At 36.4% G+C, this 26,361-nt stretch overlaps 1 protein-coding gene across 1 annotated transcript in view; it reads right to left on the bottom strand.

Annotated features, from left to right (window-relative positions):
* Positions 1-26,361, bottom strand: part of LOC306844659 (chemokine-like protein TAFA-2) — an 81,372-nt gene that overhangs the window by 6,470 nt on the left and 48,541 nt on the right. The window contains exons 2-3 of the mRNA XM_079376957.1: positions 20,077-20,189; positions 1,154-1,303 (exon numbers count right to left, since the gene is read on the bottom strand). Of these exons, the coding sequence (XP_079233083.1) occupies positions 1,154-1,303; positions 20,077-20,188 (262 nt within the window). The 5' untranslated portion in view covers position 20,189. The remainder of the gene's footprint in view (positions 1-1,153; positions 1,304-20,076; positions 20,190-26,361) is intronic.

Below are 26,361 nucleotides of genomic sequence, written 5' to 3'. Positions count from 1 at the left end.
TTAAACCATGGTAATTGGCCACCACTGATTTTCTCATACTATTACTTTATTATAATTTTAAAGTAATAACAAGTGTATTTAATAGCAAGCAACTATAATAAACATGGTTAGTTTTGCAGTTTTCTAGATTTTTCTCGATTTTCTACACGTGCTTCTTTGACAATTTGGATTGTGTTTTTGGGGTCCAAAAGTCTGAGACCAGACCACTAGTGAATTTTTGTTTCAATACAACTTACATTATCAACAAAAAATCCCAGATTTCCAATGTTGTGTCAGACTTTCACAACCCACAGTATGTAAACACAATCTACCGCATAAAAACAGTGTAGAGAGGTCAAGTGACTTTCAGTCTTAAGTGTAGTGGCTTTTGTCCTCATGCAGCAGGTAGAATCATGTGCTGTGGTCTCAGTGCTCAGCAGGGGGTGGCAGCACCTGTCAGATGCATTAGGGGGCAGAAAAGAAGATCAAGATCGATTGACCTGTCCAGTGAGGGGGCCGCTGACATGTTATTAGACAAGCAGCCCACGCTGCACTCGAGCGAACAGCAGGATGACGGTGTCACACTCAAACGGGCCCTGACTCAGAAGTGACAGCCCAGAGAGATGAGACTGAGATAAAGAGGGGCGGCTAGACTTTAAAATTATGGTTTCATTTAAGAGCATTAATCCTTAAAATAATAAAAAAGGCAAAAGCAACAAGTTACTTCCTGTGTATTTTCTACTGTGTTCTACTGTAAATTGTGCCATGTTTTTTCTACAGTAGCATTGTATTCCTTCATGTTTATTGAAAACATCACCGTACCACCACATATCTATTAAATAATACAATTATTTGTGATATCCAAGAACAAAATAGAATATATTAATATTATCCTAATTACTATAGACAGACAGACAGATAGCTATATTAATCTATATATTGTCTATAATTAGCAACCTAGAAATATTTGTTCTTTTACATGATATCTTATACTTGTGTGAGTGATTTTTCATGCTAAAAACACATTTTTGACACTTTAAATGAATGTTACACTGAAAATATAATATAAAAGTCTAACATTTTATCTATCTATCAAGTATAGCATAAATAATAAGCTACTTTGCTAAACAGAATCAAACAGCAGAAACCACACACACACAAACAAACGTCTTACCGTCCACACAGGAAGGAGCCGCTCTTGTTGTCCCAGCAACTTGCCCAGGGAAGCAAGAACACTTGACAGTTTGGGAGCGCTCCTCGATTTTGTTCTTGTTACAGCAACGGTGGGCTGCAATGACCTCACAGGTTCCCGCTTTGACGTGCACTGAGGAAAAACAACAAGGACACCGAGTCTATTAAAATCAGCCAGCTGTTTCAAACTCTCCTCGCCGACGAAGGAAACGATGAGACACTAATGCATATTCTGTTGCTGCCGGTGGCTGCAATGGAAATGAATTTGTTGACATGGAGGCAGTGTACAATTTAATTAATGCTAATGCAAGCAGTTTGATTTGTCTCAGGTCAGAAATCAGAAGAAAACGTTCCCTGTGATCAGCAGGTTGGGTTTAATGAATAACTTTAGTAATTACAAGTAAAACGGTTAATTGATAATCATGGACCTTTATGCATCTAGAAGGGTCTTTCAGGCAAATTATTTATTCTCTTTTATTTTGTTTGTTTATCCTTCACCCATGACTGAAAAACAGCGGGGAGAGACGTTACTTAGCATTTAAAAGCATGTATTCACACATCATTTTGAAGCTTTAAATTGAAGTGTTTAAAAAAAGAAAAAGAGTATAAAAACATTTAGAAAGTTTTAGTGTACCTTTCAAATAAGCCTTAATTGCATTGGTAAAGATTTTCAATTTAAGACTTGAGTTAAAAATTGATTGAAAAAGGGGCCTCTATTTTCCCATTAGCTGGCCAATCTCAAAATCTCATCAACAACATTAAAAACATTTTGCCTCCAATCAATAAAGAGCCTTTAACGTGCGCACAAAAGGCTCTGTCGAGCGGCAGGCCGATTGTGGGCTTGGGAAAGAAAAACAGAGATTTACCGATGCAAACGCCGGCGGGTGAAGGGCCGAACCCCCTTTGTGTGATTATCTCTCAGCCCCAACACACTGCAGGCTAAAGTTAATTTCAAAAAGTTTGAGCGGATGCAAATTGAATATTCAATGGTGGAGTTTGTTCCAACAGCTTATAGAAAATGATTGCTTTGACTCATTCAATGTGCATTACCGCCTTTATTTGTGTACCTTCCAACCGCACAGTGCTTGTAAAAATCTATCAGAGACACAAACTGGGATGGGTTACTCCACAAGCTGGAGTTTAACATTGTGTTTGGCTTCACTGGTAGAGCAGCGATGTGAAAAATGGTTTGAGCATTAAAAAGTCTAGATAAACAATGCTAAATAACATTTGCATACATTTACTGCTGTGATATATCGATTATGAATATGTTGAAAAATATGCAGATTGATTAATATTGATTTAATTCTCTCAGAGTTGACAGAAAAGTAGAAAACACAGAACCATTCACTGCTCCTGGATGGATACACTTAAAACCAAATATTGACACAAAACCTAAACCAATACAAACCTGGGGTTGGATTCACAAAACTTTTTAACAATAAATTTCTTCTTAACTAGTGATTTTTTGATGCTCATGCCGATATCTGAGCAGGGTGGCCGATATAAAGCCAATACATATAAATATCACACAATTGAATTTAAGAGTAAGTAAAAGCACATGCAACAACTGCTGAAATGAAATTAATATTTATTTTGAATGTTTCTATATTTACATAATTAAAAAATGAATAAATACAAAAACACATTGAATTTGTGGGAAAAAAATTCTGTAATTATTAGTTTTTAGTTTTTGTCATTTTAGTATTTTTCACCAATTAATAAATCATTAGAAATAAGTAGAAAAAGAAAGTAATTTCTTAAAAATAAGAAATAAAAATCCTAAAATTAATAAATCAAACTGTTGTAAATAATGGGTACAGCAAGGTTTTAAGAAGAAGAAAAACACTCTAGCAATGCCAATGTCATGGATTCAATTACTAAGAACACACATGCTTATGTACCTCGAGTGAAGTACAAGTTGCTTGGGTTAAAAGTGTCTGCCAAGTGAATAAATGTAAATTATATTATCTATGCTCTAAAGAGTTTCTGTGAAAACTCAAAAGCTTTTAATTTTTGCAGTGAAAATTAAAAGTGTCTATGTTTGGCACTGATCAAAATCTGTTCCTTCACTAGAGGTCACGCTGAAATCGAATCAAATTCGTGAAACAAAGAAAGTGTCGTGTTCCTGGAACAGAATGTTTTTGGCACAGCCACAGAGATCAGCACCAACACAGGAGCACCTGATCCCAGATCAGCCCTCGACCTGCTGTGGTAAAGCTTCTCTCAGGGTAGCAGCCTTCATTACGCTGCAACAATAGGTTGGAAAGGCCTGGAGAAACAGTGCGAACTACTGATTAAACCATAACCCTTTCACCAAGGTCATAAACAAGCCAACCAAATCTATAGGCAGTATGTGTGTGTGTGTACGTGAGCGATCGGCTCCTGTGAAGATTAAGTGGGCAGTGTTGAGCAAGGTGCCCGAGGACCAACAAAGAGAATTAAACAGTTACTTCTTGGCTCTGTATACTCGACTGATGTGAGACCTTTTATAAGAAGGTGTTGTGTCTTTCTCTGGACATCTGTGCAAAATTTCCATGAACTTGCAATAGCTGCGATATGTTTCACTTAAGGTGTGCAGGCTGGTCATCTGGCAGAGTCAGGGAACGTCTGCCTCAGCAGCAGGAGGGGGCGAGATCCGGGCGCTAACAGTAATGCGAGCTGGCACGGCTCATAGGCACTGCTTTCAACACCACAATCACATCCATTGATCCCACATTGACAAGCACCATCATCCCAATGACGACTGTGAGGATATGGATGAACTAGATGGATGATAAACGCATCAAAACTATAGTTTGGGGTTAGCTACATGACAGAAGGCAAAATAAAAGGAGTTTATTTGATATACAGAAGTCAACATTTGAAGTGATCAATAATGTTCATCAAAGTTATATATAGATCAACCAATCAAAAGGCTTATATACCATAAAAGGCTAAATAAGTCTTAAAAGGTATTTGAGGTTCAACGTTCATATATTTTCCATGCAGATGCAAATGGTTGTGCATTTATTTGTGTGTTTAACTCAATGGGAGTGAAATGAAACTGTCTGAACACAAAGTTGTGTGTTGTCTGTCTCCCCTCTTCCCCCTCCACTTCACAATGCACCACACTCACTTTTTTTAGCATTTTTAAAAAATGTGGTGAAAACAAACAGGTGCTCAAACCAGGTTTCATGACCCTTTAAAAAGTAACTTTTATTTTATCTAATGCATTGATACCCATAATATTTTAAGCGTGGAAAATTGTCTAGATACTTTTGCTTAGAAATATCAAATAATAAAGCTAAAAAAACAAACATATGGTTTTTCCAACAGCCCAAAAAGTCTTTCAAGCAATGACAAACATATGGTTATTTCACAGGATTTGCAAATGTTGCTGGCACTTGTCAGATGTGCTTAGGATCTAAGAGTCTCCATGCAGTTTCTCATTAATGTGAGTTGAAGGGTAAAATCATCTAACATTGGGATGTGTGACATTCTCCACAAGGGTAAAGGCCATTTTAAAAATAAAACAGAACAGATTGCTGCCTCAGATGCAAGTGTGAGCATTAAGCAGGCATTTTTCCCCTTTATGCCTTACTTCTGTGCTTTTTCAGTCTGTCATTGATGGGCTTTTTTGGAGCCGAGCTGCTTTTTTTCCACAAATAGTCAGCGAACATATTGACGAATAACAAAAAAAGGAGAGAAAACATATAAAATGTTCCTACTAAGCTCCTATTGAATTAGCATAACACAGCCACCCTCTGCTTTGGTGCAAGAGAGAGAGATGACAGACTTTGTGTTCACAAAATTGCTATTCAAAGGTTGTTTTTCCACCCAGAAACACTGTGATGGAGACGTTAGATGAAAAAATATGTGCGAGGTGCTTAACCGTTAAAGCAAAGGATGACTAAATATCACCATATACCTCGTAGTAAACAAATGATTAAATCGTCATTAGCCGAGGACACATCAAAACAGCTATTATGTTGCCATGATAAACAAAAGCATAAAGGGATGTCCTTAACGGTACAGTCTGCTTTTGTTTCATGTGACAGGCGACAATTACTCATGAGCAATAACAAAGCCTCTTCATATCTGTTAACTCCTCTCATACGTTTCAATGCAAAGCTCTGTTTGCAGCCTCAAAGCTAATAACTACAGTGACAGTGTCTGTTTAACCAAGAGCAAAAATAAACCATTGGAGACCTGATTTGATCCTGTCTCACAACAAAGTATTAAACCATGTAAAAATATTAAATGTCATTGCATTAAAAAAGAAGGCAGAAGAAGAAACTTCTTCCAAATGTACTGATATTTTGAAGTAAGGTTGAAGCATCCAAATCCTGACTTGGAAGATGCAGGTTTAAACCTGTCCTGAAACATGCCTAACGCAACATACCTAACAGCATTCATTAAAGCATTCATGAAGTCGGTAGGTTCATTCTGGAGCCAAGCACACATTCATCACCAGAGTCTTGGTAGTCTCTCCAACCCAAGGCGCTTGGCAGACAATATCAGCCTCACCGGTTCAATGGAGCAGGGATGGTGTGTGTGTGTGTGTGTGTGTGTGCATTGCATGATGTACAGAGTCTGATATGTCCAAGACGGACTGACTCTTCACGGCTGTAAAGAACCATCTGTTCCTCCATGAATGTTCTATGCTCAATGAAGAAGGAAGGGTAATATTGATTTAGTCATCCGAGAGTTAAATAACATCATGAAGTATTCATTAATGGTGCACTGACCAGAGCACACAGGCACATCCACAGAACACCTTAGCTTAAAAAAAGAAAAAAAATCTAAAAAGAACACAGAAGTCACACTTTTCACGTGTCAACTGCACTTAGCTGTAAAGACCTAGAGCTGCATCACAATAATGAAAATCAAAGTATTGGTACACAAATATAAGACTGAAATAGTAATTAACTAAAAAGAAAATAATATGTATTATTATTATTATTATTATTAATTACTGTATAATAACAATAATCATCATGTATAGAATAAATGGTCGCAATTTTCTTTTTAAAAAGATATTTATGTTTTTGAGCTTTAACTGGTAACTATATGCATTTTTAAGTAATTTAAGTAAACAATAAGCATGTTAGTTTATTTTGCTGTGAACACGGCTATTTCTTGTTGAACATACATAAATAAATATAGATAACACAAATAAATAATGATAACACACATTAATGATATATAATGTATATATATATATATATATATATATATATATGTGTGTGTGTGTGTGTGTGTGTGTGTGTGTATATATATTTTTTTTTTTTTTTTTTTTTTCCTTTGGAAAGAAAGAAATACTTTTATTCAACTAAATTAATTAAACTAAATGGGTTGCATTAAATTAGGTTTACATTGTTACTTAAAAAAATCTATTTAAAATAAATGCTGTTCTTTTGAACATTCAATTCAAAGAATTCTGAAAAAATATGCATCATGGTTTCCACAAATATAAGAATAACACTGTTTTTAACATTGATAAAAATAAGAAATGTTTTTTGAGAAAAAAAATTCCATGCATCTAACTGATGCCTGTAGATTTCATTTCAGTGCGAAGATCCATCAAAGCATCAAACTTCAACAACTGATAAAAATAAGTCAAGCTACATTTGTAGATGAGTATGGGTGGTCAGTCGAGGCAGCACCAAAAAACACTGCTCAGTAAACTGCACGGAGTAGCATATTACTAGCACATTCTCCAAGATGCGCAGCAGGAAATGAGTGCACTCTTTTTCCTCGACCCTGTGATCAAGCTCACTTTCACTTCCTCTGTCCTAACACTTATTACTCAGTGTGACTGCAGCGAAAAGAAAGAGAAATGCTTCTCCCCCTTTTTTTCTTTGAACAGAGAGAGAAAGTGAAGCAGAGTGGCAACCCAATTACCATACCATCGCCATGGCAATTTACAGCAAGTCACTTATGAAATTGTTATGAGGCGATAGGAGAGCTAGCCATCTGCAGGCTGCAGAAATGGAAGATGAAACGCTCCGTCTCGATGCCGCACTGCTTACCTGATCAGAGGTGTTTGGGTGCAGGGAGGGTCTCTAAAAGTCTAAATGAATAGATGTCACATCAAATGTTCTTTACCGGGTCAGATCTTTGACACAAATACACTGTGTTTTTCCCTGACACAAGACGCACTCTGATAACCAGCGAGCCGTGGAAAGCCCGGGCTGGGGCGATGACAGCAAATTTGCGCCTGTAAGATACGGCCGTTCAGGTTCTGCTGAAAAACAACAGCAACACACAAACACAGCTAAAGCACCTCTGTGGTTAGCGAAGGCTAATATGAAGTCAACACTCCCAAAACAGGAGTGTGTCTGGGCAGAGGTCCAAAACCTCATGCTGGTGTAAACAGAAATTGAAAAGCACACAATAGAAACATGCATGAGTACCTGAAAATGATAACCGTTTGCTTTTGATGGTAGGAACTGTAGTGTATTGTATATTAGCTGTCTAGTCTGAAAGTCTTTCAAAAAAAAATTTTTTCGCCCTCACAGATGAGATTTAATATATTATAATTTAATACTTTATTAGTATTATTTAATATATGATTCATTATTTAATGTATAACATGTAAATGTTATAATGTAAATGTATAATACATTTATAAAATAATAAAAAAATATTAATATAAAATAGGCATATAAAAATAAAATGCATAATAAAATTAGATAATGTCACAATTTTTTATTATTATTATTTTTTTTAAATCATAGAAAATCTCACCTGAGGTGAAAGAATAATACATTTATAAAAACTAATAATAAATTGTTAAATTATTATAATATTTTAAATTATGGATTTCACTATATGAATTGCCATTCATTATTTAATATACAACATGTTATTTAATTCATAAATGTAACTATATTATATACATAGAGTGCCATAATTTTTAATTAAAAAATCTTTTCTTTTTTTTTTTAATCATAGAAAATCTCACCTGTGAGGGAAAAAATATCTAATAATACTAAATTATTAAAATATAATAATATATTAATTAATGGATTTCACTATATGAATGTTCACAACACACAGTAAGGTCAAAATGTCCATAAGTACTGCAAATGCTTTCATTTAGCATTTTTTAAATAATATAAAAATGTAACACAAAATTGTAGAATTGACAGACTAAAATCTACATTACAAAATTGGTCAATTTCCCTGTTTTTCTTCTTTTTTCCTGGTCTTCAAGTGACCCTCTACTGCAGGGGTTTTCAACCTGTGGGGCGCACCTGTCAAGGGGGGCGCGAGCATCATTTAATTCAGAGACATTGCCTTGAAGATTTACGAGTACGAGCTTTCAAATCTTCAGCCATCCGCTAGGGGGCAATCAGACTCCCGCTGTTAGGCGACAGTGAGAATGGTGTAAAATAATTTACGGTTAGTCATGTCAGAAATCCAACCATTGGCATGTTGTTATCTCAGAAACGGACTCAGCCATCACACACTGAATCAGGTAAGCTGGTTATATGTGTATGTTTCTTAATGCTACGCACTGGAAATGCAGCAAACAATATGTGAATGATGTTCGTGCACTTTGGGCTCGCGTGGGGGGGGGGGGCACGAGTGAAATTAGACAAACTTGGGGTGGCGCATGTCCTAAAAGGTTGAAAACCCCTGCTCTACTGTGCCAACACATATTCTTAATATTTGTGCTGATTACAAATTCAAGGTACAGTCCTTTCATGTATCAGACAGTCTTCTGCAAATAAACATTACACCCCTTTAAGCACAAGTCAACATTATTAATAAATCCATTTTCGCTGATGATGCCGAGACATCACCAGTGGCATCATTATCATTTAACACAACCAGAGTTTTCCGTTGGCATTGTTTCTCTTTAAAAACAAATTAGTGATCTTTTCCTAATATGCGAGATCACCATAATGCGATATTCAATAAATCTGTATTTACATGAATGCTTAAACAGTTTGAGAAATATTACATTCGTTGATTCGCAGTCTGGGTCAACACGTAACAGCACCGCTAAATGAGGCAGGGATAGTGATTCCAAAATACTCCACAGATCATTGCTTACCATTCTCCCTCTGTAAATATCATTCATCATAGCGGTATCCATTTGAAAGATCTCCCTGGCTCTCTTTCCTTTCCCTGCTGTATCCTTTCCCAGACACCAGGGTGCACATAGTGGTCAAGCCAAAGGTTTGGTGACAGATTGCTGTAGCTGACAGATTCAGAACACATCGGCCAAGGGCTCAAATGAACCTCTGTCCAACACCATCCATCTCTACACTGCACCATTAAAGGCTGCCCCTGATCAATGGTCCTCCCTTGAGGAATCATGCACCTATCTCATTCAATGGTCTCTGAATGTTATTACATTTCAGTTGTTGTGAAAAAGAGCAACAACATGAAACTAATAGAGTCGCTGTCACCTTTTGACATGCACTTGGCAAATGGTGGATGAAAGTAAAGGTGAGGAATACTGCTATTACAGCATTTCAGAAATGGCACTAAGTCTGGAGAGAGACAGAAAGAGTTGGGAGTATGCAACTTTCAATCCATCAGTTGCATGCAGTTTGATTTCATAGGTGCAATTTTGAATTTATAATAATTTAGCAAATTGATTATGTTTAATTATAAACTAGCAGCTATTTTATCTGGACTTTTCAATGCCAAATAAATAGTAATCTAGCAAAGTGAACAATGGCCACTATAATTTCAATTTATACAATTAAAAATTGAAATGTATGAATTTCCTTGGACTAAATAAGATATCAAACCAAGTGTACATTTTTTTATTGACTTATTTATTTATATTTTTTAAGATAAATGTCACTTGGTTTGTTATATAATACAAAGACATTAAATAAGTATAAAGTGTTGTATAAAGTGTCTGTGGGAACACTGTATGCAGGATAAAAAAAATTAAACATTGTTATAATTAATTATATTTATCATTATATCTGTATATTTGTTGTATATATGTTGTATATTTACAACAATCACATATAGTATGCTGAACTTAAATTAAAGTAATATTTCCTTAAATAAACATACTGCATGCTGAACTTATACTTATAACATATACTAAATAAATAAAATGATTTATTAAAATATTTTAAAAAGGATGTTGGAAGGATCTGAAACTAACACAATGGCGAGCTAATATTTCTGTTTATCACCCAAGTAGGCATAGCTATTGACCAATAATTTCAAAATGGCCAAATGCTGGCAATTATATTAGGCATATTACCATTTATTTATTTAGAAGATAGTTTTACACAAAATAAAGTATTTTCATCCTAAGGTGGCAGTAAGTTGCGAGTTATGAGAGGTGCTATAATACAAAGTCCATAGGCACACTGTTTACTCTTTATCATTAGTGATTAAATATAAATTTTCAAATATATATATAGCAGCCCTGGCTGCTCCGTAGTTTATTCATGGAGAATTCTACTTTTGTCACTTCTGAGACTTTTATTACACCTGCCTGTCTGGGTGTTCTTGTTTTGTACTGCTTTCAAGACGATAGCTTTAATATTTAGTTACTTTCCCCATCCATTAGAGGAGCATCCAAGGTCAGAAGCTTTCCTGAATAGCATTCGCATCATATCACCTGACAGTATTGGAAAATAATGGGAGAAAAAAAAATGTACAGTGTGAAACATACACGTTCTTTATAAAGGCTGAGGTTTAATATTACAGTATGGTGGATTATAGCCAGTCCAAAAGTCCCAAAGCTGATAAAATAAATGAAATTATGATATAATATAGAAGGAAACATATATGCACAAATACTACTTAAATTTACTACTTTTATAGTGCTTTTTGTCGTTTAAACAGCCTAATACCTACATGAGCAGAGAAATGAGTGTTGGTTTTCCCACATGTTTGTTCGTTCATTCTGAATGCATCCTGGCTCTCTACAGTCATGTTTGCTCTAAATAGCATGCTGTCCCCACCCTCAAAGTGTCAGTAGTGTTTTATATCTCACATATGCACACGTACACACACAAACACATACACTCTCCTCTGAGCCTGAAAAACATGACTGACAGGGGAGATGTCATCACACACACATGCTGCCGTGGTAACAAACAACACCAATCAGCTTCCTGTGCTGTCGTCTACAGACTGAAGCGGAAAGGAAACAGCCCATGAACTGAAATAAACAAGCTCGCTCTCATCCAGAATGACATAAAATATAGTGCATGATCCAAATACAACATTACTTGGCCTGTATTAAATGGTCCTTTATTTATTAAGTTTTCAAACGCAACTTTTCATTTGAAGGATCTACATCTCCAAAGGCGATATTTTAGGGTGGTTCATAAAAAAATAAAACTATAATGATTAAATCACCAATAACAAACACATATGGTCTTACTTTTCCAAGGTCCAGATTAGATTGCCAGCCAAAACCATCATAAAACCTTCCATGACTTGCTCTGACTCATTCAACTATACGACATTTCGGGTCAAGGTGAAATATTGCAAGTACTAATTGTTAATCGGCCAAATTACAATGAGTGTTGAGCAAAACTGCCGCCAGCCAGAGGTGAAATATTACAATTATGAATTCTTAATAGTCTAAATTACTTTAACTGAGGTCTGTTCAAGAGTCATTAACCATAGAATGGTAGCTGTTGGTCATAATTAATTCACATTTGAGAACACCGCATCGCTCCCTGACACTGAACATTTTGTTTTGCATAATTTAACCAGTATCACTTTTCTAGTAGTATCACTGGTCACTGTGGGTCACCAGACAGGGATTAGACTGCATGTAAGATATGAATGCTAAATTAATCACTGCAGAACTTATGAGTGTCCAATTGAGAGAGAAGCAGGAGTTGAAATTTTAGTCTCATACTCAACTATTGTCTCACTCAGGGACACCAAGACTGCAGCAAGGTGGAAAAAAATTCAAGCAAACAGCACAACAATAATCTTACAACAGTAACTATGTGCAGTAATGCATGCTGGGAGTTTTCAGACCTTTAACCAATCAGTAGCACTATTCAACAAGAAATTGTTCAGACTCTTGTTGGGACAAACTGTGAGGCAATACTGTTAATAATAATAATAATAATAATACATTTTATTTGTAACGCACTTTATATTTCAACAAAATCCCAAAGTGCTACAATATAAAAACACAGAGAATTTTTTTTTTTTTTAAATCAATGGAAAGCTCTGCTAAAAAGGTGGGTTTTAAGGCCACATTTAAAAGCATCCACCGACTGTGGTGACCTCAGATGGTCCGGGAGAGCATTCCACAGACTGGGAGCGGCTGAGCAGAAAGCCTGATCTCCCATAGTACGGAGCTTGATCCTAGGGGTTTTTTCAGGAGATGTGCTGAAACAGAGAGGAGGGTATGTGTAGAGCATTGTGGAGAGAGAAGTTCTTTGAGGTAGGTGGGGGCCTCACCATGGATACACTAGTGGGTGAGGAGGGACACCTTATACTCAATCCTGCATGAAACAGGGAGCCAATGGAGCGATGTAAGTATGGTGATATGATCATATTTGCGTACCCTCATCAGGATCCTAGCAGCACTGTTCTGAATGTATTGCAGCTTCTGGAGGCTTTTGCCAGGGATCCCGATGAGAAGCGCATTACAATAGTCCAGCCTGGAGGAGACAAAGGCGCGGACAAGCTTTTCTGCATCTCCAAAAGTGAGCATACGGCGAAGTTTGGCGATGTTCCTCAGATGGAAAAAAGAGGTCTTACACAGATGTTTGATGTGATCCTCAAAGGTCAGATGCAAGTCCATTTTAACACCCAGTTTGGTGACTGATGTTGAAAGTGAAATATCCTGGCCAGAGAAGGTAATGCTGTTAATGACAGATGTTCGGACCTGGTTTGGAGTGCCGATTAGGATGGCTTCAGTCTTGGAGCTGTTTAGCTGCAAGACATTTTGCTTCATCCACGCCTTTATCTCCTACAGGCAGGTAGTCAAAATGGAAGACGGCATGACAGAGACACAGAGTTGAGTTAGTCCTGATGCAGAGTTGAATGTCATCAGCGTAGCAATGAAAATAAATTCCATGCCGGCTGATGGCATGACCGAGGGGAAGCATGTAGAGGATAAACAGGATGGGGCCGAGCACTGAGCCTTGAGGGACACCACAGGTGACATTGTGAGTCAATGATTTAGCCTCACCCAATGCTCAGTTCTCCCAGAGAAGGTAAGATGAAAACCAATTATACACAGAGTCAGAGAGACTCTAACATGTTAGTCTAACATGTGCTATTATGTAGATTCATGGTAATTAACATTTCTAAGCAACTCCGAACCAAAAGGCCCCCATATGCTGGGTAAAATGTAATTGCAGTGTACAAGATGAGTCATCAGTATTTTTGGTTAATTTTCTGGGAAGAGAAAGACATTTAATATTTAAACCAGTACTGTATATCTACTCTATTTTAGGAGTACACTAGCATACAGATGTTCTCTAAGCAAACTGAGAGGCTTATGGTGTAAGATTCTGCATCCAGGGGTTACAACCCTTTAAGGCATATGCGTAGAAATTTGACTTCACAAATACAGGACTCAATATTGATATATTATGTAGAATTAACACTGAAAATAAGACAAATTTATTTTTATTGTGGTGTCACACTGGTTGCTAAATTTGGTGCTAATATTATGGTTGAAAACTGCTTTCTGAATTCTGTTGCCTAAATTTAAGTCAACATTCCAATGCAACATTTCCAGAGTGCACCAGAAAATAAAATTAATAATAAAATATATTGGTTTTACTTAATAAAAACAAGAAACATATCTTCTTTGAAAGTTTATTATATGAATTATGTACAATAAGGCATTGCATGCTATAAACTGCCTACATGGTTGACTGATAGAATTCATAAAAAAACTGCGGAAGTAAAAAGTAAAACATTCAATTTCACTTGGGCCCAACTACCTATCGTGGGTAACTAGCAGAACTTTTGGGGTGAGGTGTAGTGGAAACTAATATAGAGAGGGAAGGAACCAACAACCCGAGAAATCCACAAACCCTTCGGAGCATCTCTCACATTAGATCTCTCGCCTCGTCTCCTTTAGCGAAGGATGCCTGCTCGTAAATGTCTTCCAGGATTGATATCGTATTATTACTTGCACTTATTGAGTGGGTAGTTTCAAAGGGACAGTTATTAAAGCAAATATCTTTAATTTACGATCTGGGGCCATCAATCTTTTCTAGTAATAACAGCAAGGAATTCCTTATTAGAGTTGAGAGAGAAATATTGAGTTTCCTGACATATCCTCAGCTGGGTGAAAATATAACCATGCTCAAACCATGAAATGCGACTCTACTGGAGATGTGCAAACGAACCGTGAGAAAAAAATAGTCTGCATTATCAGTGCCGCAGTTGACAGAGTGAAACCCAAAACTCTGATTGAATGTCACCATGAAAAGGTATATGTGTGCATTCTAAATCAATTACAGCGCTTGTTTCCTTGTTTAGCCTTACTATGCAATATTGCTTTCAATATAATCAATATTTCTGACATCTAGTAATAATAACTGACAAGCTATATTTCAAATGGTATACTAAAATTAAAGGTATATTACAAGCACTCTTCAATAAAGAAAAGAAAGCTTAAGCCCACTTAAACATAAAAACCAAACAAAAAGACAAAGACAACAATTAATAATATACAATATGTTTTACATTTACATATGATAAAAAAAAATTTCTGGAAAAAGTCCTTAAGTGAGCTTTCTATATAAATACATTGTCTACTAGCAATAAAAGCTGGACAGTCCAATAAAATATGCTGCATGCAAAGTGGGTCTTGCAAAGCATACACAGAGTTGGGTCTTCACCTTTAAGCAGAAATGCATAAGTCAATCTTGCATGAAATTCAGCCCCAAAAAATCCAAAGCTCAGTTATTTAATTCAGCCAGAGACTGAACAAACCCCACCTGTCACACTTATCATCTCAAAATTGATGGCCAAAATTGCAGGGTCCTAGAACATATAAATGTGAGCCTTTTAAAAAAACTACAGTGAGTAATTTTATAAGCTTCATGATGGCGATGTTAACACGATGTTCTCAGCACTGCCCGCTAGACTGCTGTCAGCACTTCTCTGCTAATTGCCTCCATCAGTTAAAATCATTATGATCCCCTTTTATTCCGGCCCAAAATAGAAAAAAATTAATGTTGCTCGGAGTCACAGACTGACCGTCAGGAAGTCTCAATGGCTACTAATGAGATGCTACTCATGGGTGAAGCCTTATATTAGCGGGGATTACTGTATGAAAAGTCAGATGAGCTATAATGATAAGAAACTAGTGCTGGAGGAACACAAGCTTACTTACACTATCGATCTATCTATCTATCAAATATAGCATAATTTATAATTATTGCATCATATAGTGTATATTGCATTATATCTATTGCATCGTATATTATCTATCTATCTATCTATCTATCTATCTATCTATCTATCTATCTATCTATCTATCAAATATAGAATTATTTATCATCTATTGCATCATATAGTGCATATTGCATTATATAGTATCTATCGCATCATATATTATCTATCTATCTATCTATCTATCTATCTATCTATCTATCTATCTATCTATCTATCTATCTATCTATCTATCTATCTATCTATCTATCTATCTATCTATCTATCTATCTATCTATCTATCTATCATCTTGACCACCTCCTCAAGCATTACATCATGATTTTAGCCCAGTGTGCTGTGAAATGTGTTCCATGTGGTCCGGTGTCCCAGAGGAAACGCTGACCTGCCCTGCAGACACCAAAATGTCACAGTCCGAATGTCGAGATGTCTTCCTCCTCTCTTTCTCTATTACAAGCTATAGCACTGAGGCATGAATGATTTCGCTTGTAGACACATGAGCCCACTCTAGGCTGAAATTCAGCAGTCAGTGTCAAGCCAGGCAACATGTCAAGTCAATATGGAAATTACCTTAAAGATAATTATAAAAACCTTTAAAGTTAAATTTAACTGAACAATTCTAGCAAGAAACCTTATGTAATTTACTATATCAACCAAGAAGAGCTATAATACCTGCAGAGAGGTACAGTATCAATGGTGTAGTTATGAAATCTACCAGCAGGGGCTAATTGCACCATGCTCAGAGCAAAGCCTTGACAACTTGATGTCAACTATTATTTATCTGGACAAAGAACGTAATTAAACAAATGCAAGCATTAAAGTGTAGGTGGGTATGTGTGATTTAACCTTGCAGAGAGAAATATTCTGAAGACCTCATAGTCTTTATAATTCAATTCAGTTTGGGGCCATATTTCATCTTAACATCAACAGAACATTCTTCCAGAACCAGTTACATCTCTAACTTTATGACCTGCATAGTGTATCACTTCACGCCCTGTATCTGAAGAAAAGAGACCAGCTGTCAGATTAAATCTGATAATCAGCTCTTGCAATGTGGTTTTCACGCCTCCATTATTCCAGCATGCGTTGCAGAATCTCCCCCTGCAGCTACTGACTAACAAATCAGAAAGTGTTTGATTGCTGTGTATTAATATGGAGACGCATGTATTTAAGGAGAAGATGGGGGAAACATTCCATCTAATCAACAGTAAGAGATGATCTTATGGCTTTATACATTTATAGAAAGAGATTTTACACTGATGCAACGGCTCCTTCAAGATCACCCACATAGGACAAAAACATGACAAATAAATATTATCTCAATTGTTTCTTCTAGACAGCACTGAGTTTAATTGATGATGAAATGGAGAAATGTATATATCTTGTGAGAAATAAATGCTGGTAATCTAAACTGAGTTTCTCAAAGTGAGCTCAAATTTATAATCTATAAATCTATAATCAAATGTCAGAAATGTCAATATAAACTATATATATATATATATATATAGTTTATATTGAAATTTCTGAGATATTTAAATTTCAATATATATATATATATATATATATATATATTGAAATTTAAATATCCACCCAATGCTGTATGTGTATATATATATACACATACCAACAAAATATTTCACAACATATTCTTCCAAGACTAAGTTGTCAATTATTGGAGCTATTAATGACATAAATGCCAATTTCACAGGTCTTACTGTACAACAAAAGTCTCATTTGTAAGGAAAGGAAATAGTGACAAGTCTGACAAGTAGCACAATTAACAACCACACTCAATTAATAACAGTTTTCAATATTATAACAGTTGCTCAACTAAATTTTAAATAATTACTCAACTAGCATTTTTGCCACTAGTCAAGTGCATTGAACATATTTGTTTTTGTTTTTATCTTGATCTGAAAATAAACCTCACTAAATTTTGTTAGATTCATGCTTGAAAAAAAAATTATAAAAAAGACAATGGGTAAGAAAACTCAAGTCATATTGTGTGAAAAATAACATAACATTTTATGTACAGTATTTGTTTATTTGTGTTTCTCAAGTGATTTTGTTTTTAAATTAATATATTTTACTAACTCAATTAAGAAAATTAAGAATATTACTTTGCAGTAAAGTAGCATCCACAATAAATATTTGAAACAAAGTTTGATCTCAAATATTTCCTAAGCTTTATAAAAAAAAAAACAACAACAATGAAAAGATCAACATTTTCTCTAGGGAAAAAAAATATCACAATTAAATTAGCCATGTTTATTAACAAGACCCCCAAAACAACTAGAACTTCACGGCATTTCTGCTAGGGTATTTTTTTTTTTTTCTGAAAGTTGCCAGATTTTCATCTGCTGCCATATCGCTCCCTCTTCCAACCTTACCCAGTCTCTCTCTCTCTCTCTCTCTCTCTCTCTCTCTCTCTCTCTCTCCCTCTCTCAACCTTACCCAGTCTCTCTCTCTCTCTCTCGCTCTCTCCCAACCTTACCCAGTCTCTCTCTCTCTCTCTCTCTCTCTCTCTCTCTCTCTCTCTCTCTCTCTCTCTCTCTCTCCCATGACTAACTAATGAGTCCTGGCATTGCTGTTGTCCCTGTGGTGTTATTGGGCTGATCTGTGCTCTCTTAAGGGTGTGCTGAGAGGTTGACTCTCTAAAGCAGCAGGAGGCCCACACTTCTCTTAAACAGCAGGGCTAAAGAGGTTTGTTTACTGGGTAACACCTTGGCCTGACCTCCCCGAGCCGCTGGGAGTTACTCTGTGATTAGTTCTGCGCTAGCCTGAAGCCGAAGAACCGGCATCGGGTGGAAAGCCACTCTCTCCCCACCACAGGGTGAATGATTGGGCAACTCGCGCTGTAATCAATCACCCTTTCTACCTTCGACATACCGCACGTATACACATCCACCGGGAGAAGGATGGGGCCTTCTAAACTTGTTGCTATCTTTGTCGCTGTGCCTGAAAAGCTGCATGATTTTATTTAGAGTCGGCCTTTGACTCGATAACAGGAGATTAATTGTTGCTGTTGCTTCGCTTTGTCCCCAATGGGTCTTTGTGGCTTTCGGCACACAGAGAAAGGATATACTCAGGTCTGTGTGTGTATGTGCACAAACATGATTTCCCTTTTTCGCTCCTGGTCCGCTACTGTTTGCCACTCGGCCCCTGTGGACGGGGTCTCATTATTGCGATGTGTATTCACATCTTCCACCTTTTGCCCAGGGTTCTCCTTCTCTTTCACTTTGCTGCTTTCTCCTTACAATGAGATTTCTGTGACAAGCCTAACACCTTCTCCTCCTGGCGTCCCTGCTGGCCTGAAACTAGGCTTCGCTGACCTAACGTTGCCCTCCCATCAAGACAAGAGACTTCAGAAAGAAAACTCACAAAAAGTATTTTAACAGTACTTTCTACAGTGCTTTTATACCTCAATGGTTTCTCCAAGACAGGAGGGATGAGATTTAAAAGGAGATCAATTGAAGAACAGATATAATATAATTAGGGTTGCATGATTAATCAAAATCCATAATTGTGATATGGCAATGATCAAATCACAAATGTTGTGATTTAATTAAATAAACACATATTCTGTATAGAGAAGCTTTAAGGGCTCCCTGTGGCTTTCTGCAAAATTAAAAACATGATGTGTTTATGGTTTGAAAAAGATATAATATTAAATATTAGTATTGTCATTTTAAAGTTGAACTGTAAATTAAAATGTTAATTGATTCATATTAAATATTATATATACATATATTCATATTACAATAGTAATAAGTCTTATTTCATTTATTAATTTTAGTAATAATAATAATAATAGCTGTTTGTTAGTTATTGTTGTTGTTATTGTATAATAGTATTGATATTGTGCATCCATACAAACAAGCACAGAAAACCTGTGAAGAAAAGGTTTTTTATTTTAATGATTTTTTATTTTATTTTAAATTGCAATGACAATTGCTATTCGATTTTTTTTCTCTAAATTATGCAGGCCTTACTAACAATGTTTGTTACATTGTTAAGGCTGCACGATTTAGAGGAAAAAAAAAAAGTTTGGTTAACACAAATGTCAAATTAAACTCTTATCCACCTTCATTGTATAGTTTTATATTTTTGCTTTGCCAACAATTTGTCTCTTTTTAACTCTCCTTAAGAAAACTGAAAGTAAGATCCATAATCGAGACCTCGAATAAGTCTCTGGAGCTTAAAAAGAGCAGCATATGGATATTCAGCAGATTCTTCCAACTTGAGAAAACAAGCGCAGATCTTTTAGTTTGCTTTTATTCGAGGTAAATCCAATTGGAACATCATTTATTCACAAGGTCAAGTGGGTCATTTTGAAAATGAGTAGCACAAGGTTGTTAAACCCCTAGTACAACAAACAGAAAATACTGTCTAAGAATTTAAAGGAAAAATGTACTTCAGAAACAAGAGGTCAAGCTCATTCAATGCCAAACACAGCAGCCGAGAGGGCAAAATCTCAGCTGATAGTCTGTTTCCGCTAATGCCTCCCATTAAAGTTAATGTGTATATGTTTGCATGCAACTCACCAATATGGCTGCGATGTGTTGAGGCCAGACTCAGCTGACCCCAGAGAGACAGCAGACAGATGCCCAACAGCAGCAATCTCCTGCCCACACGCTGCAGCTCTCGCTCCCGCATCCTACAAACACACACACACACACCATACGTGTTTATACTTAAGCAAAGAAATTAACATATGATTCAATGGCGTATGGGAAATAACTGTCAGTAAACGGCTAATTTATCTTAAATACACTATCAAACACATGGAAATAAGTACTATGGTTTAGTAATCCTATCCTATCAAATGGTAATACTATAGTACTTGATATGATGGAAACTGGGGCTAGTTGTCACATAGGCTGTATTCAGACTGCAGGCAAATTTTTATTTTTTATTTTTTTTACGGAGGAGACTGGTATATATTGTAATGTTCTGACTCCGGCTTCGTTTGAATTCTTATTCTATGAATACTTCTGGCATTTCCATCACTGGTTTTGATGTTATCATTGTGTGTTGCGTTAAGAGTGACGCAAAAGACGACTTGAAATTTGAGCTGTCAGAGCATCTAGAATGAGACACATCTGTAAAATTCTGATTTAAATCCAAATGTAGTTCGAATCAAATTTGAAAAAAAATCTAATTTTTTTTGTCTGTCCAGACTTTGAAAAACCCATCTGGATATGCAAAAAAAAAAAAAAGAAAAAAAAAAAACTTTTACATTTTCATTGTTTCATCAATTGTTTTACAGTCCAAAATTGAGCTGAAAAACCTGTTAACCTGTCATTGTGACAACTTACCTCATATTGTGTAAATTATCAGGGCATGTTGTAAGAAAAGGTCATGAAACGGCAATTTTGATTTCTTGTTCACTTTATTGTAACGCCATGCCACTTTTCTGAAGGGAAACATTCTCATTTTACGCTATTTGCCAAACAAAACAATTTATAGTTTCCTCTAATTGGCTCAAACACCCAGAAAATAGCCCATTTACCATGTAAATGTCAGGCCAAATATCCCATTTTATTCTGAAATACAGTCAGCACAGTCAGTCATACGAATGACTCCGAAACACAACATGATCCATAAATCCTCAAAAAGCGAGATCGTTTAGAACACTGCAGACACGATTCCAAACAACCATTAATTTCCTCAAATATCAGCCATTCTTCAAATGCGTTAGCGAGTGACACAATCTCGCTCTTTGGCGGTGGTCCGCTCTTGTCTGGAAAACATAGTAATCTTGATATATTATCAGAGGCTGCAGGCCAGTAATTCCCTCTCTGTCTTTGAGGGGTCCGGAGAGACCAGAACACACAAAAGCAATCATCGCACTGCCACGCCAAGCTTGTGTTCTACTTGTGGAGGGAGGACAACAGCAGTATCACAGCCATCTTTTCGTGTCTTTTGCCAGCATCCCTCCTCAAATTACCGCAAATGCGGGCTTCATATGAGGGGCTGTGAGCAGGCGTGTTTGGCAGAGACTGTGAGGCTTTCATGCATATGCTCAGTAGTCAGTCTGACTCTGGAGGTTTCTTTGTTCTTCATTACTCTACGCTAAAAGAACACTGGTTTGGTTTTTGTGGCCGCAGCAGAAGTACGTGAATAACCCAATTTGAGGATTTGATTGAGGCAGGTGTTTTATGAATCAGTAATATTGGATTTGAGGAAATCTGTGTTGCATTTTGCAAGCCAAAAAAGACTTTAAACATGTTAATGCACACTACATCAATATAAAATATACATATATAGTAGAATTAGATTTCTACAGAGGTCCTTACACATGCAAAACTGACTGCCACAATGTAGGGTGTTCTGGGTGGTTGCTAGGGTGTTGTTATGCAGTTGATAAGGCAGATTTCTTTTAGAATGCTATTAATCGTTCGCCACGTGAAATCTGTCAAGTCTGAGTAACAGAACAGCTCTCCTTAACAAGCCACACAATCTGAGGTTACATTCATGTCTATAACAAAACTACAATATATTCCTAACTCCTAAGAGAAACAATGAAGAACACACACACAAAAACGAAATCTGCGCTTTTTTCAAATTGATTAGAAAATGCAAGCCTCATAAGCATCATTCATCAAGCCGACGTCTTTTCTTTCTCTTTTTCCCTCGTGATTTTTTCCTCCCACCCATACACACAATTAGCCTCCCTGCCCGCAATAACCGCACAAAGCCGATGAGGTTCACAAGCTTATGAGGTTGTTGACAAGTCACTGGAGTTGAGGTATTGAAAACACACACACTGTAAATAGCTGACGTCGCCCTGCATGCACCCAAAGGGCTTGCGCGTATTGATTGAAGAGAGACATGGGTAAATAGGAGCCAAAGAGGTCAGAATGTTTTTTTTTATATATAACAAACCCAAGTGTGCAACAGCCCTTTCCTGAGTGGACATGTTTTGGTTTAAGGGCAGAGCAAACCTTCAATTGCATTTTAACGTGTTAAGAAACAAAAAATGTAGTCTTTGACAAGCCCTCATGTCGTCCAATCAAATCCTTTGCTTCAAAACACATGGTCTTATTTGGTCATTACGGCTATGTTCAAATAAAATACTATGCATTATATGCTGTACGGTAAAAAATTTATAAATATGTGACGCTGTATACATTATGCAACAGTGTTTAATACAGTAGTGCAATAATTTGCATACTGTGCATAGTATACATAATATACAATGCATAAAGAGTAAATGTATATAATATTTGGGGTCGGTAAGATTTTTCTCTAAGAAATTCAAACTTTTATTAGCAAGGATGCATTAAACTGATCAAAAGTGACAGCTAAGACAAATGCTAAGATTACTTGTAATCAAAGATTACACAAAAATATAAAGCTGCGCAACTGTTTTCAACATTGATATAATACAAAATATTTCTTGAGCAGCAAATCAGCATATCAGAATGATTTATGAAGGATCACGTGACACCGAAGAATGGAGTAATGATGCTGAAAATTCAGCTTTGCATCACATGCATTACATTCTAAAATATATTCAAATAGAAAATAGCTATTTTAAATTATAATAATAATATACTGCACAGACTAAAATACTGAGGAAATAAGCATAGTATACTTTGCAAATGATCCAAAACCCATCTTTCCTTTGTGGACCAACAATTCTCTGTTACCTCTAAGGCAGCATGACTCACTTTTAAAGCATATAAACACATAAACCAGAGGGAGGAAAGAACCAACAAGTTATTAAGCAGCTTCTCCACTGACTCATCATCTCGCTCCAATATGTGTAAAACACTATACACCTAAGGGACACCAACAACAGCAGCTGATTGACAGCATTAAAGACACCAATGAAGGCATTTTATAAAATATTCAAAGAAGAACAAGCATTAAGTGTAAAAGTGCAATTGCCAAACCACTCAAACGCAATAAAGTAAGTGAAGGGAAAAAAAACTCCTCCACCTGTTTTCCCCAAGAAGAGCGAATCACTTTCAAACGAGCAATCCAGCCCACCACGGCTGGCTAATTAGTCCCTTTGGAATGGCCCTCGTGCAGATGGCAAGATGTCTGACATATTTATTTTGGTCCTTCACGTCAAATCTCTCTTTTCTCCACTTCTCAAACTCACCCTCTTCGTCTGAACGGAGGCGGTAAATGCATTTAATCCTGCATATGTAGAGTCATACAAGTTCTCCAGACTCGCTTGACCTTGCTGCGTGGATGTAAGTGCGCTCATATGAAAGAAGCGAAGAGAAAACAAAATTACAGAGAGGCACAGGTAGGCGCGTTTCCCCACAGGGCTCGAAGGAAGCGGGCACGCGAGGCTCACGTCTGCCAGCTCGCCAACCGCAGGAGTGCAACTTAAGATCTAGACATCTGCTGGGTGAAGTGGGGAATCAAAGATGGAGAAGGTCTGAAAGGAAAGAGAGGGATAGAAGTGTACAGAGGAAGAAAGGAGGGCCTCAGGTGTAGTTATGGGTCCACAGCAGCATTGATGGGCCTTGACAAGCAAGAGCCAGGAGGGGAAAACAGATGTTTGGGCGCTAGGCAATTTCCACAAATAGTATTCAAAATGAGTCTGAAATACTGTATTAGTTTCCCTTTCCTACAAATGCTCACTCAAAACCTTCAAAACATGCTGTTCATCAAATAAATATTATATTAGATGTTTTACTGTGACCCTATTAGCTGGTTGCTAAATTTAGAACATTTAAATATAATTAAAGGGATAGTCCACCCCAAAACAGTTTCTGTTCCCTTTGAATTCCATTTTATATTTCATCCTATGGAAGTCAAAGGGATTCTAAAATTTTCTAGTTACCAACATTCTTCAAAATATCTCCTTTTATGTTCCATACAAGAAAGTAAGTCATACTGGGTTGGAACAACATGATGAAGAGTAACTGATGACATTTTTAAATTGTTGGTGGACTATGCCTTTAAATGGACTATATATAACAGAATGGATAGCATGATTAAGCGTTCACTTCATAGGAGCTAGTCTATTGTGAACCAAATGTTCTATTATCTTTAAAGGATTTCGACAACAAACTATTTTTAAATACTATATCTTTTGTTTCTTGATGCTCCAAACAAAGAACAAGTAAATGAATGTGGACAATACACAAATCTATTTATCCACGAAGCAATGTCAGACAGTATTGTTATCCTTGACTCAACAATACAAGTCATTTTTGAATCAGAAACACCATCAAAAATGTGTTTGTCTTGAAGTTAATAGGACAACATATGGTGGGCAGAACGCTTTTTCTGACACTGTCAAACATGTAAAACAAGCCTTTTGGTTCAGTCGCTGTGAAAACATCTACCAGCCAATATGGAAACTTCAAAGCTCAGCGTTTGATGGCAGTTGGTGAAATCAATCGCAATTTTCCATTTTTACAAATGGATTCGACTGCATTTGTATGCAAAACAATGGCTTTCAGTTGTCAAAGTTATAAAGGAATGGTGCAATCTGTTCAGCTTAAATGTGCAGTTAGCTAAACATCTAATATAAAAACCTATAGATGACCCGACCTCTGTTTTCACATGAAATGCATGATATGCAGAAAACTAAGATTGTTCTCGTTGAAAACTGTCCTAGTTTGCACTCTGGTTCTGACTCAAAGGACAATATCTGATGCGGAGTGCTTTACTGACAGCCAGGTATGCCATACTCTGGAACAATTTGTTGTTAAAATATAAAAAAAAAAAGATGAGAAAAAAGGATATAGAATGCAATATAGATACAAGGAAAAGAATTCTGCATGATTACACACCTGTATGAATGTGAGAGCTGAACATCATTTTCCTGGCAGCTTCAAGACAGGCTTTTCAAGAAGTGGTTGTTAAAATACAGGGAAAGCTAGTAGAAGTCTTGCATATCTCATCTGTATAAGTCCAACTGCAGAATGATTGCTTGCATTGCACCAAGCTGAGAATACAAAGGGTTTCTTTGTTTTTCTGGGTAATCTTTCCACTTCGTGGCACAGCAGAAACTCCTCACAAATACTCCCGTACTCTTCATTTCCAGATGAATGATTCTTCACTGAGCCACTGGATATCTGTCTTTAGTCTACCTGTAAATGTCTGTTGGAACGAGCAATGGAATGATTTGCAAAGGTGATGTGGTCCTGTTGGTATGCAGCGGTGAAACTAAAGACATGTTAGCATCGAGTTGCCTTATCTTCATAAGCCAATATAACTAAACCTAGGCTCAGTAGAATTATAGGAAGGGTCTCAAATTCAAATTACAGTGAAAAGGTTTACATGCATGCACACACACACACACATTTGTGTCAGACTGCATTGTGGATTCGTCTGACTCATTCTGCAAGTGTCTCTTATTTTCCAGGCCTCTCCTCAGAGGTCCCGCTGAAGAACAAAGGTCAAAGATTTTGGATTTTGGACTAGCATACAACTCCAAAGAGAATACAAGAGGAATATGTCAAATATGATGTCATATCAGGGGATATATTTTGCTACGGGTGAAAAATACAGTACAAAAAAAAGTTTTTTTTTTTTTTTTTTTACAGCGGAGAGCTATAATTAGGTTAACCTTTTCAATAACAAAATTGTTCATTCAGATTACATACTCTGAATTATATTTTAATTACTTTTTTTAAATGCTGCAAAATGAAAATGGTAGATGGATTAAGAAAATAACCCTTTTATTATGTTCCGACCTGATTTTATTTGAAACCAAATATTACATTAAGTTAGCAGTTAATTATAGAGTTTAATCCTATTATTTAAATTATGTATCCCCCCATTGTTTTATTAGATTTTGCATTTACCAGTTTAACAACTGACCTTATCATCACATGTTCATAAAAATGTACCAT

Source organism: Barbus barbus, assembly GCF_936440315.1.
Source record: "Barbus barbus genome assembly, chromosome: 25".
Lineage (NCBI taxonomy): Eukaryota > Metazoa > Chordata > Actinopteri > Cypriniformes > Cyprinidae > Barbus > Barbus barbus.
Note: the sequence above shows the minus strand (reverse complement) of the source record. Positions and strands in the feature narration are given on the sequence as shown.